This window comes from Lygodium microphyllum, chromosome 5 (genome assembly GCF_053477565.2).
Source record: "Lygodium microphyllum isolate KBCC chromosome 5, Lygodium_microphyllum_v1.1.10, whole genome shotgun sequence".
Taxonomy (NCBI): Eukaryota; Viridiplantae; Streptophyta; class Polypodiopsida; order Schizaeales; family Lygodiaceae; genus Lygodium; species Lygodium microphyllum.
In genome coordinates, this window is record NC_141139.1 from 110,691,450 (window position 1) to 110,714,829 (window position 23,380).

Sequence of the window (23,380 nt, forward strand, 5' to 3'; positions counted from 1 at the left end):
GACTCATGATCCATATAGCAAGTGACACCAAGGAGGAAGTGGGGACGATTAGCTCATAAGAACCACCATTGTATAGTCACTCATCAAGAGAAGCTACTTCCAACATGGAATAGTAGTGCAAGCCTACTGATGCAAAAATGGGAATGATAGCACTATTGATAATATGATTTTGGTATAGGAAAGATATGGGTGTCTAGACAACTAGATTATTACTGCTAAGGGTTCGTATATTCAAGAATTTTGTTTAATTGTTTCTATACAATGGGAACACTTCTTTAAATAGCTTTGTCCAAGTGTGCATATGAAAGATATTGGGTGTTTATGTGAGAGCATTGCAAGACTAGGAAGTAGCACCCTAACAACTACTTTCCATGTTTGGTTGAGTAATGGATGCAGTCTTCACTAATCATTTGCAATGAAGACTTGCATATGCTTGTGGCCTTCTAAACAAGAGTGCAAGATAGTGGTGTCAAATATTTAGGTAGAATATTTGAATACGTATTCTAAGCCTTGACTAGGATAGAGGCAAACATATGACTTGACTAACTATGATATTAATGACTCTTTCCTATCGCCCTAAGAAGTTCTGCCCTGCCTGGCTTTTCAACCGTTTAGATTGTATTTACTCGAGTATAGAAGACCATCTTTTAGTAACATTGTCGGATGGGATGGAGCCAATGTGGAAGGTGGTGCCAATGACTCATCTTTTAGTCTGGTGTTCTCAAATTTCCACCTGACTACGCTATATTTATTCGATGAAAGAAGCTCATCTTTTAGTAAGATTGGCTGATGGGATCGGGCCAATATGGAAGGTGCATGGCAGGAGAGTGGCATGCTAATTATCCAGAGGGAACGTCGCCCTCGAGGATACTGGGAGACGCGGCGGCAGCGCCGAGTAGAAACGAGGATATCACGCATGTTCACGTCGAGGCCAGGGCAGGGGCCGCTCGGCTATATGGTCGAGGCCTCAGGCATTTTGCCAGCATACCGGCTAGTGCGAGGATTCCCGTACAATAGCTCCTGTTAGCTTGTGTGTAGTTGCGGATAATCAATATGGCGGCTCGTGTGTTTTTGTTGGGAGCACTGTTGGTGCTGTTGGTGATAGTGAGTGAAGTGTCGGCGACGTCCCGCGGTCGAGAAGAGGAGCAACGTCGGGAGGAAGAGGACAGAGAGAGGGAGAGGAGGAGAGGGGAAGGGTCGAGGGAGGAGTGGTACACGAGGCTGCGGGCGTGCGACAATTTCTTCAGGCAGCAACGGCGAGAGGTGGAGGAAAGAGAGTCCTCGCCGTATTACAAATCCTATTTGTCATGGAGGTCGGTTGAGGGGAGAGGGGTGACGCAGCAGCAGCCGTCCCGGGCGTGCTGCGAGGCCCTGGAGCGCATCCCCTCGCAGGACCGCTGCTACGCTCTCCAGCAGGCTTACGGAGGCGGCCAGCGCCGCCGTCGTTATGAAGAGGAGGACGTCTGGGCGCAGCGACGAGAAGAGGAGTCGGAGCAGCAGCAGAGAACCATGACCGCCCAGATGTCCTCTCGCCTCCTCCAGCAGTGCAACCTTCGCACTCGCGAATGCCGTGCAAGGTCGTCCCGAGGTATGTTGTCTAAATGATGCATTGCCCGTGATTTTATTTTTGTATATCAGTCTATTATAATCTATATCTATTTTAGATGCATTGCCGGTCATTTAATATATGAACCTAGTAGATTCCGTCATTTTAATATATATGAAACCTAACATAATCCAGACCTATTTCGTGTGTGCCACAAGTTCTCTCTCATCAGTTTATAATTGTCTATTGTCTCTTATAACTGTTTGCGTTATTTGCGATGATCGAATGACATATGAACATAATGGATATGATGTAATTGATATGCATTTATTTTCGATGATCAAATGGCACATGATCTAATATATCAATTATTCTCTTGTAATTCTTTGTTATTTATTTGCAATGATTGAATGGCATATGAATGCAATGGATATGATCTAATATATAAATTATATTCTCTTAAGATTATCTAATACATCAATTGTGGATATTATATAATTTATATTGTGGATATGATTTAATATATAAATTATATTCTGTTAATTTGTGATGATTAAATGTTATGTGAATGTAACAGATATGATCTAATAATATATCAATTATTATCTCTTAACTATAGTTTAAGTTGATTTAAAATACTGCTAGAGTCAATTTAAAATACGATTTGTCAGAATCATGGTTAGATTCAAATCTATAGCTACTATTAGTTTTTTGAGAATATTTTGTCCTTGTTGGGTACCTCAACCTACATTTGACAATAGTTTGTGTGTCAGTGTATTTGTCTTCGAGTACCTAAATTGGAAGTTTTGAAGTATTGGTTGTATAGATATTGTGTGATCAAATGCAAACCTTGTTGTATAGATACTGTGTGATCGAATGTAGATCTGGACCTAATATATAGTGCTACAAAACATGTCCGCTAGCTTGAATCGAACTTGTTGATCATTCAACATAATATTACTGCTATATTGTCAGTGAGCTTGAATTGAACTGTTTGATCCAATGCAAGTATAACCTAATATATATTGAATGCAAGTTTAATCGAATGTATATATTGCTACTAAATATAATATTATTGTTATATTGTCAGCTAGCTTGTTATATATCTTTGGGATTGTTGAAGTCCTACAACATCATGTCATGCAATATCATATGGTCAAAATGCAAATTAGGTTGCATACCATTGAAATCCAATGTGAAACCTAACCTTCGTATACTGTGATTTTATCTTCGAGTTATATTTTGGGCAATATGTTGGATTACTAATTCTTAATGCACTGCTTGTATTTGTTCCCAGAAGTGCTGATGGACAATTCTTATTGGTGGTAGAGAGAAGTGGGCCACCTTTGTGGTAGAGAGAAGTGGGCCACCTTTGTCGCAACATGCGCAACTAGGATCATTGCCGCTACTTAGTGCTCTCCCATTGATCGGTCGGTGTGCCATCCTAGACGAATAAACACCCCATGTAGGGTGTACTTTTGTCCCATAAGAAAAATGTATGGATGAAGAGGGGTTTGTGTGTGTGTATATAGGTTATACCAAACATGCGTAAATATACAAGAAAGGATTTTGCTAAAAGGTTGTTAAAAGGTTTTTGTTATTTTTATCAACAGCTTCTTTTATCTGCAACTTCTACTCTCTATAGACTTTATAATATAAAGTTGTATCAATCGTGTTTGTGTCTAGTAATATTGGCTCTCCTGTCTGCAGTTCAATGCATAAACATAATGAGGATGAGTTCTAATTGCAATGACCAACGTTTTGTTATATCCAAGTCTCATTACATTAAGCCAGCTCAAGTTGCATGACCGATGTGCTTTTTTAAGGGCGTCCTAAAGCACAAATTTTTTCAGGTGCTATGACAATCTAAAATTTTCTGTCATTGTGTTGGCTATATTATTCAAAGCCCATATGCATTTTGTGTGATTATGACCAACTCAGCAAATTTTCATAATCACGTTGTGAGTTATAAATTTTCATAACTGTGTGGTTGAGTTTGTTGACTCAACAAATTCATAACCCCATGATTGAGACTGATGTATACCATCATGACAAACGATACTGCCCATCACAAACCCACAAAAATTCTTGAATAAACTAAGCTTGCAACATGGACCTTATTGTGTGCCACCTAATTACAAACATGCAAAAATGCTTGAATAAACTAAGCTTGCAACATGGACCCTATTGTGTGCCACCTAGTAATTAATTCATTTATTCGGGGATGAATGTTTGATGTGTGGAGTGGTTTTTAAATTGTTGGAATGTATGGAGAGACCTATTGAACCCTCCACTCCGCTAGCCTATGAACCCTCTTTATTCTCAAGTCCTAAGTGTGTGTTTTATGTTCTTATCAACAATGGAGGGGTTTGATCACTTGATTTACTCTAGCGGAGGGAAATAGTTTAAATATTCAGAGGACGATTTTCAAGGGGCCGTGTGAATCATCCGAAGCATAGAAGACAATAGTCTCTCTCTCTCTTAGTTGGAAGAAAAAAGTCAATATTAGACCTCAAAAATCTTTTTGTAGTTTTGGCCATTTTTGTGGTGGTTTGGAAAAATTGTCGCTGCATAATGAGCCTCTCCATTATGGGGAAGGGAAAGAAGAGTGATATTGTAGGTAGTGATGTGTTGGTTTTGAAAAATTCTTGAAGCATAATGAGCCTCTCCATTATGGGGGAGGCAAAGAAGAGTACCATTCTAGGTAGTGATACAAAGGGGGTTTGGAGCTACTTCTACATGAATCCCTAGAGAATCACTCACGCTTGAGTTTCATCCCACCCCTAGGATACAAAGGGGGTTTGTAGCTACTTCTACATGAGTCCCGAGAGAATCACTCACGCTTGAGTTTCATCCCACCCCTAGAAAACCAGTCACACTTTGTTAAGAAGCATGTCCATTGGCCAAGGCCAATGAACTGACCCAAAGGAGTAGTGGCACATGTATAGGGCAACTAAATGCTTGAATCTCTCATTGGCTACTTCGTGAACCCCTAGAGAATCACTCATGCATGCTAAATTTGGAAAGTACTTGATCATCCCATTTTTAAGAAGCATGTCCGTTCACCAAGGCCAATGAATTGAACCCAAGAAGTAGTGGCACATGTATAGGGAACTTAGTGCTTGAAGATCTCACTAGATCTCACTTCTCGAGGATGTGCTAAATGCCAAGGCTAATAGTGGCACACGAGTGTTACATATAGGGTTGCTTCTTCAAGCTCTCACTTCTTGAGGATGTGCTAAACTTACAATTCATGAGGATGTGCTAAACCTACAATGACACTTCTATGTGAACCCCTAGAGAATCACTCGCACTCAAATTTCAGAAAGTAGTAGTTGATTATCCCATTGTTAAGAAGCATATCCCCTTTGTTAAGGCCAATGAATTGACCCAAGGAGTAGTGGCACACGAATGTCATATATAGGGCAACTCAAATTCTCACTTCTCAAGGATGTGCTAAAGCTACTGGATGGACTATCTTAGGTAAAAAGATCTCGGTGCTTGAAGCTCTCAATATTAAGCTCTCCCTTTTCTCACGGATGTGTTGAAGCTATTGGATGGACTTTATCTCAAGCGTGTGCTTAAGGCTAGATGTAGATGGAGTTTGGTTAAATTTTGGTGATTTGATAACATCTCATTGTAATGTGTGCCAAAGATGATTGTTAAGTCTTTCTCTTAAACCGTCAAAGTTGTTATGCTAAGTCACATCTAGGGGAAGTGGGTGGAGTGGAATAGCGCACTAGATGTAGATGGAATTTGATAAATAGTGCATTCTAATGTGTCCCAAAGATGATTGTTAGTCAACTCTTTGGAGTTGTCAAATTTGTTACGGTGAAGCCACATTTAGGAGAAGTGGATGGAATGGAACAATTCCACTCCATTGGTAGTCACAGCAAGATCCTTTTTAGGGTTGGGTCACACCATGAGTGGATGGGAAGGTAGACTTATAGTTTGATCACACACCAGCAATAGAGGTTTAGGGAAAGGATTTGATCACACACTAGTAGCAGAGGTTTAGGGAAATAATGTCTTATGTGTAAGCATGTCAAAGCTGTGTCAAAATATTTGATGTCTTATGTGTGAGCCATGTTAGAGCCTTGTGTGCTCGATTGGATTAGACTTCTTTGTCAGATGAGATGGAAGATCTTGTTCATTAGCGAATGGGAATCCTTAACCTTGCTAAAACAATCTTAGAACCCCCTTTTGAAGAGGTTCTTGTAAGGGTTTTTCAGGATTTATGATGCCCCTACTCAACCCACCCCTTATAGTGCAACCATGTAGTTACACAGGGTGAGAGGGATGAGCTTTCTCCCACTAGTGCCAAGCAAGCATGACCTGGTCCATATTGTAGGGATAGTGGGGGATCTCAAAAATTTGGATCTCCACTAGCCGCCCCTGCCCCTCCCCCCCCCCCCCCCCCCAATCCAAATATGTATTTAGCATGAAAAGGCTTATACTTCAATATGCTCTTCTTTGATAAACACTATAAAGCTTAAGAACTTACTTCAGAGTGGTGAGTATTGCTATGGAGACGGCAAGAAGCATGCGTGTAACAAATTGTCTTTTTTATTCCAGATTTGTATTCCAATGTGGAAAAGCATGTATTTCATCATACTCTTCTTTGATAGAATGCTACAAGGCTTCAAGACCTGTTAGGGCTACTGCTACAAAATTGTGAGTATCACTATGAAAACTATGGGGTTGGAGCAACAAACTCTCACTTTTAATTCTAGAACTGTATCCCAATACAAGAATGCATATATTTCAATATATTTTTCCCTAATACAGCACCAAAAGCTTCATAATCTTGCTTCAAGAGCTACACATTTTTTGACTATGCAAGTATTCAACAAGGCTATGCAAGAAAAGACTTTCCATTCCCAAATAAATGTGTAATTTTATTACATCGCCATGAATTATTCATTGACTTGAGTATCATATTTAGCCTTTATTAATAGTACCTAGCCTTTGTAATACAAAAATCCCTCAAACACTGAAATTGTAGTTTCCCTTTTCTCACTAATGAGAGACCTCTAACATGTGGCACACACCATCATCAACATAGACAGAAGTAGCCTTCCTGTTGTCCCTCTCGCCAACAATAACATGTCGAATAACAGACCACACTCACCATACTTCCTATAGTAGGAGAAAGGAAAAGAGAAGTTGAAACCAAACCTTGTTGTCGTAGTTAGAGAATAGAGCAATTATAGTAGCAAATTGTATTCGACGACTCCATTCTTCAACAAATTTCCAACAAGATTCAAATTCATGAAATCTTCAATCACTTATTGTAGGTCTTGTTAAAATGTGTGTGTAGTGCTAGAGGCACATGTAACTGAATCCCATAAGCAAAGTGTGAGGCATGTATCAAAGCTAAAAAGTTATTAAAGAATGTACTTTTCACAACTATCAATCAAGCATGTCTCTTTCATACTATCACCTACTTGTTCTTCTTCTTTCCCCTATAATTTACTCTTCCACTCTTGCTCAATCATATTTTCTAACATGGAATCAGAGCCTCTTTCCTTGACATTGTGAGATAGAGAGGCATTCATTGTCACACACAATGGTGTGAAGAAGCTCAAGTGAAAGAGATGCTACTCAAGAGGTTGAAGCCTTGAGATTGAAGGATTGCAAGCTTGTGAAACTCAATATGTTTTTGTGAAGAGGATGTTGTTCAAATAAGATATTAAGGTATATCTTATCTATCTATCAATTCTTCTATTTTGATTCAATTAAGGGGTGGCCATTGCCCAAAGTATAGGTTAAGTCAACAATAGAGAAGAGAGAGTTATTTGAGCCTTCTTTGAAGAGCTTGAACCTCATCACTTGCTGCTTAAAAGGCCATCTTGAAGGATAGGATTTCAACATAAGTTGGGGGGCTACGCTCTTTGTTGTAGTCAAAGAAACAAAAGAAAAGAAGAATAAAGAGAGATTGGAAGAACATAAAGCCACATAGAATTCATTGTCTAGTAACTCTCGTTATGTCCAAATCAAAGACAACAAACACACCTTGAAGACATGACCACATTCACCGATTTGAAATGGCCACAACAATATGTGGAGAATAAGTCATCATTGTCCTCTCTATCAAGGTTGTTAAACCTTAATACTTCAATCACTTTCACACTTAATCCTCCTGCAAACTAGTTTTTCTAAGCCCTTGCTCACATTTGTTCTCATCAAAGTGGTTTGAAACTAAGCGCTATTCACACTAAGAATCCATAAAGTGGTTCTATTTAGACTTGATTTAGATTGAATACTTCAAATTTTTGCATTCACACTACTTGGTGTCATGAATTAGTAAGGAATTAGTCTATGCAAGCATTCTAAAAGGCAATTCATAATGTAAGAAATCAAACATTGATATTGTATGCGAAATCTCTTCTTTTCCCAAGAATTGCCATTAAAAAAATGCAACTCATCATTAAAATCTTATAAAATTCCTTCTAACTCTCACATAAATATCTTGTGGTAAATTGGAGTTAAGGCATTGCCATATGAGTGACCTATAAGACTTCTCCATCCACAAAATGTTTGAAATCAAAGTTGTGGAAAAGTTCAATGGCAAGGGTTTTCACCCTTGGAAAATGGAAACCATGTATCACCTAATGCGAAAATACCTTTGGAAAAACTTCTCCATCCACAAAATATTTGAAATCAAAGTTGTGGAAAAGTTCAATGGCAAGGGTTTTCACCCTTGGAAAATGGAAACCATGTATCACCTAATGCGAAAAGACCTTTGGAAAATATTCGAGAAACCTGAGGAGCTTGACGATCCGAATTAAAAAAGAAAAAGAAAGTAAAAGCACTCAAGATAATAGCATGGGACTTGTCGCGCGATGTTCTTCATCACATATCAGTTATCACTAAAGCAAAAGAAGCCTAGAAAGAATTGAATAAAACCTTTGTGTCACAAGCAAAGAACTCAAAAATAAATCTTCTAATAGAAATTTTAAGGCTAGATTTGAACATATATGACTCCCTAACTTCAATGATTAACAAATTCAAAAGCTTGAAAGTGCAAATATCTTCCATTGCTAAAGATATTAAAGAAAATGAAGCCATTTCGGTGCTACTCAATAGTGTGGATAAACCTAACAAAGGATTTGAGCAGGTGGTGGTAACCTTGAGGAATGTGCTAAATAGAAAACTCAACTCAATGGAAGCTTATTTTTATGAGCAAGAGAGGAAAATCAAAGAGACGACCTAAGAGACTACACCAAACTTCATAATCTCTACACTTTACAAGTTCCTCTTCAAGAATTATTTGTAGAATCTGTGGGAAAAATGGACATAAGGAGCAAGAATATTGGAAAAAAGGAAAGTCAAAGTGTAAGAACTGCAAAAAAAGTAAATTCTATCAAGGAAAAAAATTTGAAGAATTTCCTAAAACTCTCTTCTAAATAGTAAATTGTCTACACTTTATTTGACACTACATGAGCTAGAGGCCTTGCAAGCATTAGGGGGGAGGGGGGAATGTACATCCTTAGGTGTAGTTATCTAGAAGATAAGCTAGCACCAAGGGAGGGGGTGTTAAAATGTGTTGGTGCTGTGCTATATACACATGTAACTAAATCTCATAAGCAAAGTGTGAGGTGTGTATCCAAGCTAGAAATCTATAAAAAAATGTACTTGGTACAACTCTGAATTAAGTCTCTTTCATGTTATCATGATTGCCTACTTATTACTCTTCGTTCCCCCATAATTTACTCTTCCACTCTTGCTCACCATATTTTCCAACAAGTCTTTCTCTCCTCACATTGTTTTTTTCTCCCCTTTTAATATCTCTCGCATTTTTCCTTTTTACTAAGGTTTTTGTCCGTAGCAAACATGCTCCTAAACGCTTAAAAATTCCACTTGGGGTTGTGTCACTTAATGAGAGAAGTACTTAATGATCATGCTAAAATGCTAAATGGTATTCATATCTTTGACTTAACATTCAAATTCTAATTATCATTAGCAAGCAATGATTGAGAAATGTAGCATTAGTGTTTACAAGCACTCATCTTATAGTTTATGCCTCACTTGAGATGTGAAATGTCGGGGTCTTTTGATGGACTTAATAATGTCCACCAAGTGTTTTTAGCCCTAAGATGGAGCTTCCAAATCTAGAATAAAATCAAGAGAAGAGTAATTAGTCATTGCAGGCAGGGTTTCACTTAGTGTGAGCAACAGAGAAGGAATTTTTGCAAACCCTTTTAGATAAGGATAGGTCACAAATACCCTGTGATAGCGGATAAGATTGCACCTTTTATAGCCTCTGAGCAATAGAGAAGGAACATGCTATTTCAGATTGTGCCAGATCAGCAATTCTCACAATGACAGGCTCCTGCATGGCCAATGTCAAGGTTTTAAGTGATAGGATGTTGTGTCTTGAGGTGAGGAAGAAATCTCCAAAATAAACCATGAGAGCCGAAATGCCCTTCTTTGGCCACACCAACTCCTCCAAGGTCAGCAAGTCCAGAACTAATCATGGAGGTTGACAGGATAAGATGATAAATGAAACTTTCTTATGCATTCAATTGAGATAGGATTAGCAAAAGCTTAATAGATCAAATCTGGCTCTAATACCATGTTGCAATATCAGAGTTGTAGCATGGAAGAGTGTGCACAAGAGGGAGAAGAGAGCACACAAAGTACAAGAAAAAGATCTTGCTTAGTCAATTGCTCATGAAAGTACAACTGGTACTCTCTCTCATCTGCTAAGAATTACCTTTGGCCATGTTTATATAGCCTTTGAGTGAGCTAGGGTTAGGGTTTCTCTTGTCCTCTAGTTTATTCACACCACACTTCCCTCATGCACCCTTACATAGGGTTCTCATGCTATATTTCTAACAGTAAAGGAGTAACAAACCTATACTTCAAATCTAACTTCCTTGTGAATTTCCAAACTAGCTTATTCTTGAAATTGAGACCCTAGTTTGTCACTATTTTCAATGGTATCCCAAACCTATAGTATATATACTCCATAAAAAATTAGGTTACATCCTCTTTCTTACATTTTCGAGTGGCTTTTGCTTCAAGCCATTTGGTCATGTAATCAACTGCAATAAGGATATAAAACTTTCCTATCTTAGTATCAAGAAAAGGTCTAATGAAATCAAAAACCCATTCTAAAAATGGCCTATAGGTAACAATAGCTTAAGCAAGTTTTGGAATCAATACCCTCTTAGTGAATGACTGATAGGCATGGAAACTTTTACACCACTGAGTAACCTCATTACTCAAACTAGGCCAAGCAAGTCTTGCTAACAAGATTTTTCTTTTGGTAAGCTTAAATCCAAAGTGACCTCCACATCCTTCTTTATGACAAGAAGATGAACAAGTAGGAATTTCAAAATTATCCAATACTCTTCTGAGTACATTATCAATCCCTGCCATATACAACTGGTCATCTATGAGTATGCATGACTTGGACTTCTTAACAATTGCATACCTTTTACACTTATTAGCTGACCATTTCAGCTCGCTAGTTCTTAGGAATCCTTCAATCAAATCAAGGCTTTCCTTGCCTTCATATATAGGATTGTCTATTCTCATGGTAGCAACATAATTTGAAGCAACATTTTCAACCAACTCATGAGTTTTAATGTTAGTTTCCCTCCCAATATGCCAAATTTCAAATTTGTGCAGCTACTTAACCAACCCCTTTATCTTCAACAATCAATTCCTTAAGACTTATTTGTTAGCTTTCCAAACATTTTGAACTTGCATGACAACTAATATAGCATCCCCCTCTGCCATTAGCTTTCTATATCCCAATTGAGTACATTGTTTTGAACTAGCATGTAAGCTTGTATATTCATCCTCATTATTGCTTTGTATATCCTTTCTTTCTTGACTTCTTGACCTTCACCACTCAAAATGGCAAATCCCAAATTTCCATTTTTCAACATTCTTCTATAGTTGCCATACAAAAAACAAAGTGGCATCTTTATCCTTGATTTTCTCATGAGTTCAAGGATCTTTATTTCATAACAACTGCACTTTTAACAATATCTTTATAAATCCATATGCTAGCTAAATGAGCTCTTATAGTATCCTCTTTCGGATAAGTAAATTCAAAATATTCTCAAACCCAGAGGAATTTTGAGAAAATGGAAAAACTTGTGGTAGTAATTGGAAACTAGTAAATACTATGAATGGCTTTTGAATTAGATCTGATTTTCATATTTTAACTACATAAACCAGTCCCCATAGTTAGAGCTCTTCTTTCATCCAAGTGTTTTTGGTTGCTTCAATAGGTCTATGTAGTAAAACACAAGTTGCATATAAGACATTCCCTTCCCTTTTTGCATCAAAATATCTCAGATAGAATATGAAAAGATCTTGACAAATACCTTAGTTTCTGAATAAAGTTCATTAACTCTTTTATAGTCTATAGAGAATCCATAAGAAGAAAAGCCTCAACTTAACCAGGTGCAGGTGAAATGCCATCAACAGATACTTTGTTATCCAAGAGTATCACTTTACCCCTTGCTAACTTGTAGTGATTAGGATCTAGCTATCCCCCATCTTTATTTGGTTTGCAAAAAACCTCATCTAGCTTCTCAGCATGAAAATCTCTAGAGTTGTATATGTAAAAGTCATCCATAAACACTCACAAGGATTTTCCAAATGAATGGAGAAGATACTCAAATAACCCATCTTTGAAAGCTAGCATATGAATTCATCAAACTAAAAGGCACTACCCTATAATAGAAACATCCCCAAGGAGTAATGAATCCTATATTTTTCTAATCCTTCTCTTTGAAAGTATGCATAATACCCATCACATACACTGTAAAGCTCATGACTTGCTATTTGATCCAAAATCTCATCTTGAAATGGAAGAGGATAGTAATTCCTTTTGGTCACAACATTAAGAGGCTTAAAATCTATTCATACTCTCCATTTTTCATTGTTCTTTTGGTTTGATTACAATAGGATATATCCATTCTATATCATGAGTGGGGTAAATAAACTCTACATCCAATAGTTTTTGAACTTTAGCTCCACACAATGGTATTGGTAACCCTCAGCTGATAATATTCAATAGTAAATAGCTTTGGATATATTTGAAAGATTGCTAAATATTTAGCCCTTTAACAATTGCCCAAGTTATTTCCCAGTGTGTTCATCACACCATAGGAAACCCAACATTCATTTCATGCTTTTGGTTATGCATTTTCTATTCTAGGTTGTGCATTTTTTGCTGTAGGTTATGCATTTCCTACATAGGATTTATAGTTTTGTGCTCTTCTTTTGGACCCTGAATTAACAACCCAAAAATGTCAATGTCCCTAGAAAGTAAACTAGCTTCCCGTCCTCTATCTCCTTCTCATCAATGATAGAACTTCCTAAATTACTTCTCATCTTTTTTAGCATCACTTTCATATCCACTTTGAATAATAGACCCTATTTTTAGATTTAAAAATCACCCTCTTGTGGGTAGGCTTGTCCAAATAAACTTCCAATTAGCCTCTATACCAACCCTGTTCGGATCTCATACCAATTAGCCATGGTCACCCCAAAATGAGAGAACATGTCCCTCGCTTTGTAGGCATAACATGAAAGTCCAAGCATGCCCTCTGGCCTCTAATATTAATCTCCAAATTTCAATAACTCCCAAACACTTTAACTTTGATTTGTTAGCCATTTTAACTTTCATGTCATTTTAAGATGCATTTGGAGTATTGTCTCTTCTATGATTACATAAACTTGTGCACTGCCATCTACATAAACTTGATCAACTTTCCTTCCATATATCCATGCATCTGTAACATTTATAATGCCCTTCACACTTGATAGGCATACAACCCCCACATGCTGAGTACCTATTATATGCCTTTCTCTCATGCTTTTTTTTTCTCCCCTCCTAACATCTCTCACATTTTTTATTTTTTATTTCCCAGCATAGAGGTGCTATTTAATTACATAAACAATCTAAATATCATATTGGAAATGCTAGTTAGTGTACTAAATATGTTACATATCATTAGAGATATGTTATAGCTAACATGCTAGATATGTTTGTTAGCCTACAACAAATGCTAGTTAACAAAGTGGATAGCTAGCTAGTATACTCGATATGTTGGCGAGCAAATTAGATATGCTACTGAGCACTTTGGATAGGCTAGTTGACATCAATGATTGAATATTTACATAATTACTTAAAATGTTCTATAATTAGGCTGCTTGATTACTATGTTAACATATTTACATTGAGCTTTGATCAATTTTGAGCAAGTAAAAGCTAACTTGGAAATCAGCCAAAAACCTTGAGAAGCTTTTTTATTTTCTAGATGGGCTTGTTGGCACTTTAACATAGGTGGGAGAGCCCCAAAAAATCTTGAGGAGCTTCAAAATCTATAGAAACAAAGCTCCATGAGGGACCCACAAGGCTTCATTCTACTCTTTCTCTCCGAGTAATCTACGTGTGTGTACAAAATCATGTCTCTATAGGAAGCTTTAGCATGCATGATATCCGAGCCTTGTGCATGTCAACAGAACTTGGCTTCTCTTAAGAACAAACTTGACAATTCTCTTGCAATCACCAACAATGTTAGCAAACCAAGATGTATCCTCTTTTTCATACTAGTATTTCAATATTAAATTAAGTGAGTGTGTGTTGCAACCATTACATGTAATCTTTGGATATTGCTCTTATACAAGCCTAACTACATTTTTACAATTCTTTGCATTATTCATAATAACTTGCACCACATGATGATACGCTATCTCTTCAATATTCTTGCATAAAATGTCCATGATGTACTCGCCTAACTTTTTTTTTTCGTGTGCTATCTATGGCATTTAAGAATGTGTCACCCCTTGGTGAATGGGTATCATTGAACATTGGACCAACCATATGATAGAATGGTGTACCCAATAAGTCCCAAGTTGCATAAAATGACCCTTTCAGCCTACTCCTTCCCCTCTAAGTGGCATTTATCAAGACCATCATGCCATATTGAGTCATAAGATGGTGGGGAAAAGCCAACCCCAAACTCCCCAATTCCTCCATGCATGTTTCTAGTGATCGTTGTCCACAATTGTATGGCTAGAAAAGAAAATAGCCCTAGCCAAGGCCATTTGCACTTCATTTAATTGTGTCATGCAAAAACTCTCATGGCGAGAGGCTTGAGGGACACTTGCTTTGTTCTTGGACTGATAACTTCTCCCACCAAGTCATCATGATTGAAGCTCTCCACAGTTAGAAGCATGGGGTGTTCCAGATTGAGATATGTTTAATTAATTGACAAAGTCAGTGTTGAATGGCCTTAGCCTACTTGTTTGGTAGCTAGTGTTGAGAGAGAGAGAGTACGAGAGAGATACACAAGACATGCTCCCAAAGAATGATTCATATCGATGTAGAGTTAGTATATATAGGTGAGACCCAAGTCAAGTGAGAGATGATATATATAGTTGTAACATCCCCACTCAAACAAAGGTCTTTGGGTGGCTGCGAGTGAAAAAACCCTTGGGGAGAACAAGGGAAAAACCCGAGCCCCTACACATACCTATGATACAAAAATGATTTACTATAATGTTGAGAGAGAGAAAGTACGAGAGAGATACACAAGAACATCATATACCAATTATTAAGCACAATTATCCCTACAATATTTAATTTATAATACACCATAATTATTATGCTATGAAGCATAAAGTAGCTCTTTAACATTCTCAGAATGCCTATATAGCTTATCTAGACTATAACGAGCATATGCACCATACCAAGAGCATATTTAGTGTTCTAATTAGCATACTAATACATCTAATTAGCAGGCCAACAAGAATTTCTAGTTGTTGCTAGCTAGCATATCCAAGTTTCTAGCTAACATTTCTAGTTTGATAACTAGGTACCTAGTATTCTAGCATTTCCAATAGGCTAACTAATATACCTAGTATATGCAAGTTGGCATATCTTGTATGCCAATTGGCACTTCTAGCATGCCAATTAGCATATCCAATTGCTATCAAGTTATATTGTCAATTGCATCATTATGCCTTTAAGGAGTACAATCAGATCCAAAGTATGCACTGGCACTCTAGTTTTAGGTGATCATTTTTGTACACATAGTGTACTACCACAAAGTGGGGTAGGTAGTTAAAACAATCCACTTCTTTATATTCAATGATAAAAGGCATGACACATTGTTTGTCCAACATTTCTTCATGTTGCATTGTTATTGGTTACAAAAAGAGGGTGTTGCTCCAACATAACATTGGGTCTATTCAAATGGTGTGGCCTCAGAATTCAAGGCATCCATGCCTTTCTATTATGTGTGACATGCAAGGTTGATAGGAATGTAGATTAGCCGGTTCTTATTTGGAATAGGGAATGACAAGGGAGAGCATGATGATGCTGATGTAGTTGTAAAGAGGACATTGGCATTTGAGAAATTGAAACACTTCAAGGTTTGTAGAAGCTGTGGTTACTTACCACCAAACTAACTTGTCAAGGGGAACAATTGCAGCATATCCTTCAAAGGAAAGGGAATGTACTAGTTTGTTCAAGGAAGTTCTATGAATAGGGAGGTTGAATGGAATTGTGATCCTATCCAAAAATCTTATTTCTTGCATGCATTTTGAGCTTGCATTATTCCCATTGGAGCCCATGTGCTACCTTGGGATTATCATCACTTGGTGTCATTGTTGCTTAATGATGTTGAGGATGAAGCTAAGTTTGTAGAAGATAATGTCCTTGTAGTTGAATTAAGTGGCTATGACAAGGTTGTGTATAAAGGGTATCATGACGCACTAAGTAGTGCTCTATGCGTAAGTGATACCTTTGCAATAAATATAGATTCTAAACCAATGTGGAGGATGAATATTTTTACTTAGTCAAATGCATTGCAACATAAAAAGGAAGGTTGGAAAAAGGGGTACATCAATGAATGGGGCAATGTGATTGACCAAGGTTCTTATATTCTGGAACAATTGTATATAAGTAGGAAGATGCATGTAGCTTTAAACAAGATAACAAGTGGCCCCCTATCCATGTACCCTCACATCCTCTATGTTGTATTGAAATACCTATGGTGCTCGTCCCAAAAAAAGTTGAATGTACACAATTACCCCAAAGAGTCATGAGGAAATCTACAAGAACATGCCCTATGGCATTTGAAATGTCACCATGTGGGATGGTGTCTCTGCCTTGAACTTTGAATCAATCACATGGGATTGAAGACATTCCAAATTGAGGTCTCTTGCTTTGATTTCATAATTGAAACTTAGTTCTATTTCAATTCACTTTGAAAGATATAAATTAAGACTTCTTGCAATCTCTACTTTTTCCCTCCAAGTTTCTATATGACCTTCACGCTTGGTAATTTATTCCATGTCTCTTGTCAACCTCATTTTACAGGTCTATTTCATTCCATCTTAAAGTTTGAATGTATTTGGTGGAAACACGTTGTTCTTTTTCTTCCCATTCAACCAACTAAAAATGGGATGCTTCCTTTTTCTTAATCTACCTCCTTTTTTTTTAGATCAATTCAAAAAGCCTCTAGTAGGTCAACTTAGGATATCAAGATAGAAGCAAACATGGTTTATCAAGGTACAGGAACACCAACTAAGGTGAGATGTTATATATGTACTCTACCACATATTTATCATATTGTACAAAATGCATTTTAAAATACTTAAATTCCAACTATGATTTAGACATTGGCTTGGATCATACATTGCCCCAATTAAAGGTCGTATCTATACTCTAAAAGCTACACCAAATTACCATGTATTTGTATGAAATGAATTTAACAATACCTTAATTACCAACTATGATTCAAAATTCCTTGGGGTTGGATCATACATTGCCCTAAGTTTTTATTCTAAATATTAAGGAATCTGTAAGTAAATGTAGTCATCCATACAAGACTAAGCACTTTGATCAACAACCCAAGTAAACTACTTAATTCAACTTTTTCTAAATAAAAATTATCTAAACTGTTCACGTTCCATAATAAAAAAATCACCATCATTAACATGTCAACTATTCAACTTTTTAAGATTTAAAGACTCACATATCCAAACCAATAAGACTACAGTGATTTCCTCAAATCCAAAAAGCAAAACATGTTATCTTTTGACCCAAAAAAGATCAAGCATGAAATATTTTTCCATGTGTTTTTCATAGGAGTATGAATGCAACAACTTTGTACCATATCGTATTGTTTGGAATTCCAATCATATGAATATGAATGCAACTTGTTGTGTTGTACAATAAATTATCATACGTGTTTGCCGTAACAACTATGATTTCAATCAAATACCAATTGAAGAATCATAGAGAGTTCTGAGACTGCAATAATGCTAAACAATAACATCCCCATTAGAAGAGGACTTCTTTCATCACAAAGGATTTAGCCTTCCAAAAGATCTTCCACCAAAAAAGTGTGGATGCATGAAGTTTTACATATTTTCTTTACTAATGAGCAATAAAGAGCTTTATAAACTTCTTTGTTGTTACAAATACTGTACTATCATCAGCAAAATGTGTAATTTATGTTATCAACAAAAAAGTGTATTCTCAAATGAGCAACCACGGTTTTTGTTTCAAAATGCTTTCAGCTAGATCTGTATTCTCTAATCAACTCACCACATTGCTTATTTATCCCTAAACCTACTAAATATTTTCCATGTGCTCCTTGTATATATTGTTCATATGTTGATATACCTACAGCATAAGGAAACTATGCTAATTGACTTTGCGAAGCATGTTTGTGCTCCATACGTTGTCGTGCCACTATGTGGACATTGTGTGAAAAACTCTAGAGTACATTGTCATCTAACTTTCTTATTGATCTAGAGAGTCAATGCCATATTATTCATTAGTTCCGGTGTCCATATTAGTCATTAGTGCCAGAGAAGAAGCTACTGTTTTGATGCACATTTTTGGTCTACAAGGGATCTCTAGGAGATCTAATGCTTGGAGATTGTTTCTGAGTAGTGCCAGAAAAGGAATTTGTTTATCTTCTCAGGTTCTATCAATACATTGTGCTTTAATTCATTGTGCTTTTTCTTTATCTTGTGTACTTCTTGTCTATTCTTTTTCTTCTTTTATGTCTCTCTCCTATTCTCTACTTCCTTCTATCTCTAATCCCCACTGGATATGACCTTTTGACTAAAACCCCTCTGATATTGGTAAACTCAACGTGGAAGGTCGTCAAAAGGAAAAATAGGATGGGAGAGGGTCCTGTGGCTATACAGAGTTATTAAGAGAATTTGAAAGTCGTTTTTTTGAACAATGAGATTTTGCAGAACAACAAGCTCTTGCAAGTTAGAAGATTGAATTGTTTCTACAAGTAGTAGATCCTGAGCTTCAAGAGAAACTTGATGATTTGCTTGAGGATTAGACTATAGAGACATGGCTTAAAATAGAGTTGAGGCATGTTAAGGAAGATGTGATTGCACTAGTGAAAAAGCATAGAAGAAGATAAAGATTACATGTATCTAGCTTGCCCACTGTTATAGGCCAAATAGTTGATATATCTAGTAAGCCACCTACTTCTGTGGTTAACCATATGGTTGCACCTGTTGTTCCTATTTATTAGAGAAGATGTATTAGATGAATTGGTCAAAGGCATGTGGGATCTTTAGTTGAAGGTCACAAAATTGGATGAGAAAGGACAAGAGGAAAGGGGATGGGCAGTAGACCCTAAACTAGAGAAAAGATATATGTGGTGTGATATCATGAAAGGAAGGATTCTGCTGCTTATCAAGAGGCCTTGGCATGATAGTCCATCTTTTGGAAAGATGGAAAGATCCATGCAAAAGAAATGGGATGGCCTCTTGCTTTGAATTTTGGAAAGGGATGTATGCAAAAGTTATTGGAAGACTTGGCTATCTGAAATGCTTATGCAACTGTACATGCTTCTACTTTTGGTCTATAGTTGGATAGAATACCTGGCCAAGTGATCTCCAAAGGCTGCAATATGGACACATGCCTCACATCAGCTAATCAGAGAAAGTTATTGATAGTGAAATGTCTCATGCAGGGCAAGGCATTCATGACATAACTAGTTGGGAATCATTGATAGATGCATATTCAGTGTATGCATATTTAGCAAAGGTGCAAAACATGACTGTACTTGTGGAAGAGAAATGAAGATAATGCACGAACATCTAAAAGAGTGACAAGAAGAAGTGTGGATCAACCTAAGGCTACAAATTAGCCATCTACTGAGCATGTTATGGAAGAGGCTAGTTAGGAGCAAAAACATGATAGCAAAATAAGAGGGTAAAAAGAAGGGCAAGCACCACGATATAAGTTGTACTCTGATATTGAGACATCCACTAATCTTAAGAAGGTTCTTGAAGGACAGAGTTAAAACAATCAAGTGGAATTCACCTTGGGAGAGGTGCTTGGCATTGCCAAGCGGGAATTTCATGATGAAATCATTGACATAATTAAGAGGAAGCATCAGTTTCTTGGTGATACCACTAGTGCATTGCTGCAATTGGAAGAGGAAACTGGTTTGTTGGCTATTTCGGCTGAATATGAGCATGCTGTAAGTATTGGTTTATCTGTACAAGATGCTACTAATCAGTGAACAACATGTGGAAAAGAGAAGAAAGTGCATAAAAATGAATTGTCTTTGTAGCAATATGCATGATGGAGTAAGGTAGATGCAACAAAATGGGGAAGAGACTCCAAGATTTATTTCTCAAACTTATCACATAAGAAATCATGAGGCCAGGGCTACGACTGAAACGATAGTGAAAATAGGGGAGTCTAAAACTCCTTAAGTTGTTTTGCTTGACCACGGGTTTGAGATTAATGTCATTGATCGTGGATCATATGAGAATGGTGCATGGCCCGTGGAAAGTGATCATGGTTGGCGTATGAGGGTTGCAGATAATTCTTCCGGGGAGCTATATGCTGCATGTCCTAATGTAAAAGTGACAATTGGTGATGTACAAGAAGAGTAACACTTCTTTTTTCAAGATAATTCTTCATATGCAGTGATTTTGGGATAGCCCTATATTATAGGAGTGCATATGGAAACAAAGGTTCTTGATGATGGTTCTACTTATACACAAGTTTAAAGAAATGATGGGAGGAAAGCAATCCAATTTCTTATTGTTTGTGTTAATCATCTTAGGAATTGAGAGTGTTGTCAGTATGTTTTTTGGACATATATGATGTTATAGCATTGTTTGCTCAGCAGTAAGGATTAGAATGGGCTGGAGCAGTTGTGGAGACAAAGTATAAGATGGTTGACAAAAAGGTGAAACTAGTTGCTTTGCTACTTCCACAAAAAAATATGGGTCTATATGAAAAAGTGTCAAGGCAGCCAAGCTTACGGGATCCTAAAGATATAGATTATCGATTTACATCTAAAACATTATAAGAATTGAAAGTTGGTGCAGAAGGGTTTCTTTTGCCTACTGAAAGAGTCTGTCTTATGCAAATGTTGGCTAGGCATGGAAAAGCATTTGCATTTCAGCCAACTGAAATAGGTTGTGTGGATCTGAATGTTGTCTCTCCTATGGAAGTATTTATTGTGCCACATGTACCATGGAACTTGAGTCCTATTCCAGTGCCCTAAATCTTACTTGTCAAATCTAATGGATTTGCTAAATGAAAAGTTTTTCATGAAGATCTTGGATCCCTCTTCAACCCTATACTCAAATCGTTGGTTTACTGTACCCAAAGAGAATGGGGCTTTGAGATTTATTCAAGACATGCAGCAGGTCAATAAAGTGACCATAAGAAATGTGGGTGTAGGTCCTATGGTTGATGAAATTGTGGAGTCTTTTGTAGGCAAAGCGATCTATTCTTTGGGTGATCTTTACTCAGGGTATGATTAGTTTTATCTTGCAAAATTGAGAGCAAGGATATCACAACCATGAAGATTCCCTTAGGGTTAGTACGGATGTATACTCTCTTACAAGGTGCAACAAACCCAATGGCACACATGACAAATGCTATGAATAGGGTACTCAGGGATTTTATACCACAATTGACAATGCCCTTCTTGGATGATGTTCCAATCAAAGGGTGTCCAGTGGATGAAAAGAATGAAGAGATCGATGCTCATGGGTGTAGATAGTTTGTTGTAGACCATATTGTGGATTGTGAAAGGATTTTGATGGATCTAGAAGAGGTGAATTTAACTATTTTTGGACAAAATTTTGGCAGACATGTTATCTCGGGCACGCTATGAGAATGAAGATGGGATGATGGATGAGGAGAAAGAAGATGACTTTCTTGCAGTTGAAATTGATGTTGTAAGAGTGAATTTAGCAATGCAAGGAGTTGCTATAGCACTAACAAAAGCTTGGATAACAAAGAGAAGACACTTTAGATGTTATGTATCTTGTGTAGAAGTGTTTCTAGAAGAGAAATTCCATAAAAGCCATCCTTTTTTCTCTTTTCCTCCCTCATAAGCATGTAAGTATGCATTGAAGACTTGTTTTACTCCTTCCCTTTCTTCTTCTCCAAGTTAAGCATCATTCATCAATTAAGCATATTTTAGCAATGGTTAACATCCTTTTCCATGTTATCATTCACCACACTTATAGCCACTAAGCTTACATCCATTGGATCATGCATTGAAAAATATAACTTTTAAGTATTATTCATTTTGTCTTTGTTTTTTTAATTACAAAGGTTTATTTTATGCCTTTTTTATGAATGTTATTTACTTTTGTAATTTTTAAAATTTCCACTAACTTTAAAAATCATGCCATCATCCATGAAGACGGAGAGGAGAAGGAAGGAACTCGTGAAGGACAAGAAAAAGTAGGGAAGTAGAAAGGGATTCTTCTTTGAGCTTTGAGGAAAGTGCATTATCTCTTCTCTTTGTTTTTCTCTTTTCTTTACTTCTCTCTTTTTTTTCTTGATGAAGAGATGTATAGAGACAAGAAGGGAGAGAGATCAAAGCAGGGGAGATTGAGAGAGAGGTCGTTACCATCGCCATTCGTTGACAAGAAAAAGTAGGAAAGTACAAATGGATTCTTCTTCGAGCTTTGAGGAAAGTGAATTATCTCTTCTCTCTTTGTTTTTCTCTTTTCTTTAATTCTCTCTTTTTTTGTTGATGAAGAGATGTATAGAGAGAAGAAAGGAGAGAGACCAAAGCAAGGGAGATTGAGAGAGAGGCTGCTGCCATCGCCATCCACCATGAAAAGAGAGGGGACAACTACAAAGGAGAAGGAGGGAACTCGTGAAGGAGACGAAGAAGAAGGAGAGAAATGCAAAAGGATTCTTGTTCAAGCTTTGAGGTAAGTGCATTATCTCTTCTCTCTTTTCTTTGCTTCTCTCTCTCTTATTATTTATGAAGAGATTCACAAAGAGAGAGAGAGAGAGACAAATAAAAACAATAAGAGAAAAAAGAGGGAGAGATAGAGAGAGAGAACATACATACATACATACATACATACATACATACATACATACATATATATATATATATATATATATATGAGGGTGGAAGGGGGAGGGAGGGAAGGAGAGAAATAAAGAAAAGAGGAGAAAATAGAGAGAGAGAGAAAGGCTATGGCAAGTGAAGATGGCTTGAGACCTCGATATGGGTCTACAAGAAGAAATCATATTGAGGTGGACCTAGGAGACTGCCTCTAGATCTGAAGAAGCCACAAAGCAGACTGAATCATAGTTGAAGCAATTGAGAGCCAAAAGAGTCTAAGAGATGAATAATAAAGTGAAGCTAACAAAAAAAGAACTAAGGAGCCAAGAAAAGAAGAAACATGTAAAAAAAGATGAAGAATTCTAGAAAGATGAAGATGATGAAGAAGAAAAGCAAGAGGATAAGCTCAACCCAGATCTTGGAACACCTCCTCCCCAAGAAGGAGTTGATTGCTACTACCTCGACTACTAAC

General features: G+C 37.1%; 1 protein-coding gene across 1 annotated transcript; it reads left to right on the top strand.

Annotated features, from left to right (window-relative positions):
* The first annotated feature begins 911 nt into the window (after positions 1 to 911).
* LOC148036286 (uncharacterized) lies at positions 912 to 3,087 on the top strand. Its single transcript, XM_087679125.1, has 2 exons — positions 912 to 1,588; positions 2,844 to 3,087. The coding sequence occupies exons 1-2, from the start codon at positions 1,054 to 1,056 to the stop codon at positions 2,873 to 2,875; spliced, it is 567 nt and encodes a 188-aa protein (XP_087535251.1). The 5' UTR covers positions 912 to 1,053; the 3' UTR covers positions 2,876 to 3,087.
* The last annotated feature ends 20,293 nt before the right edge of the window (positions 3,088 to 23,380 follow it).

Coding starts and splice junctions, on each gene's coding strand:
- LOC148036286 (XM_087679125.1), top strand. CDS start 1,054: ATGGCGGCTCGTGTGTTTTTGTTGGGAGCACTGTTGGTGCTGTTGGTG. Junction 1,589..2,843: donor CCGTGCAAGGTCGTCCCGAG/GTATGTTGTCTA, acceptor ATTTGTTCCCAG/AAGTGCTGATGGACAATTCT.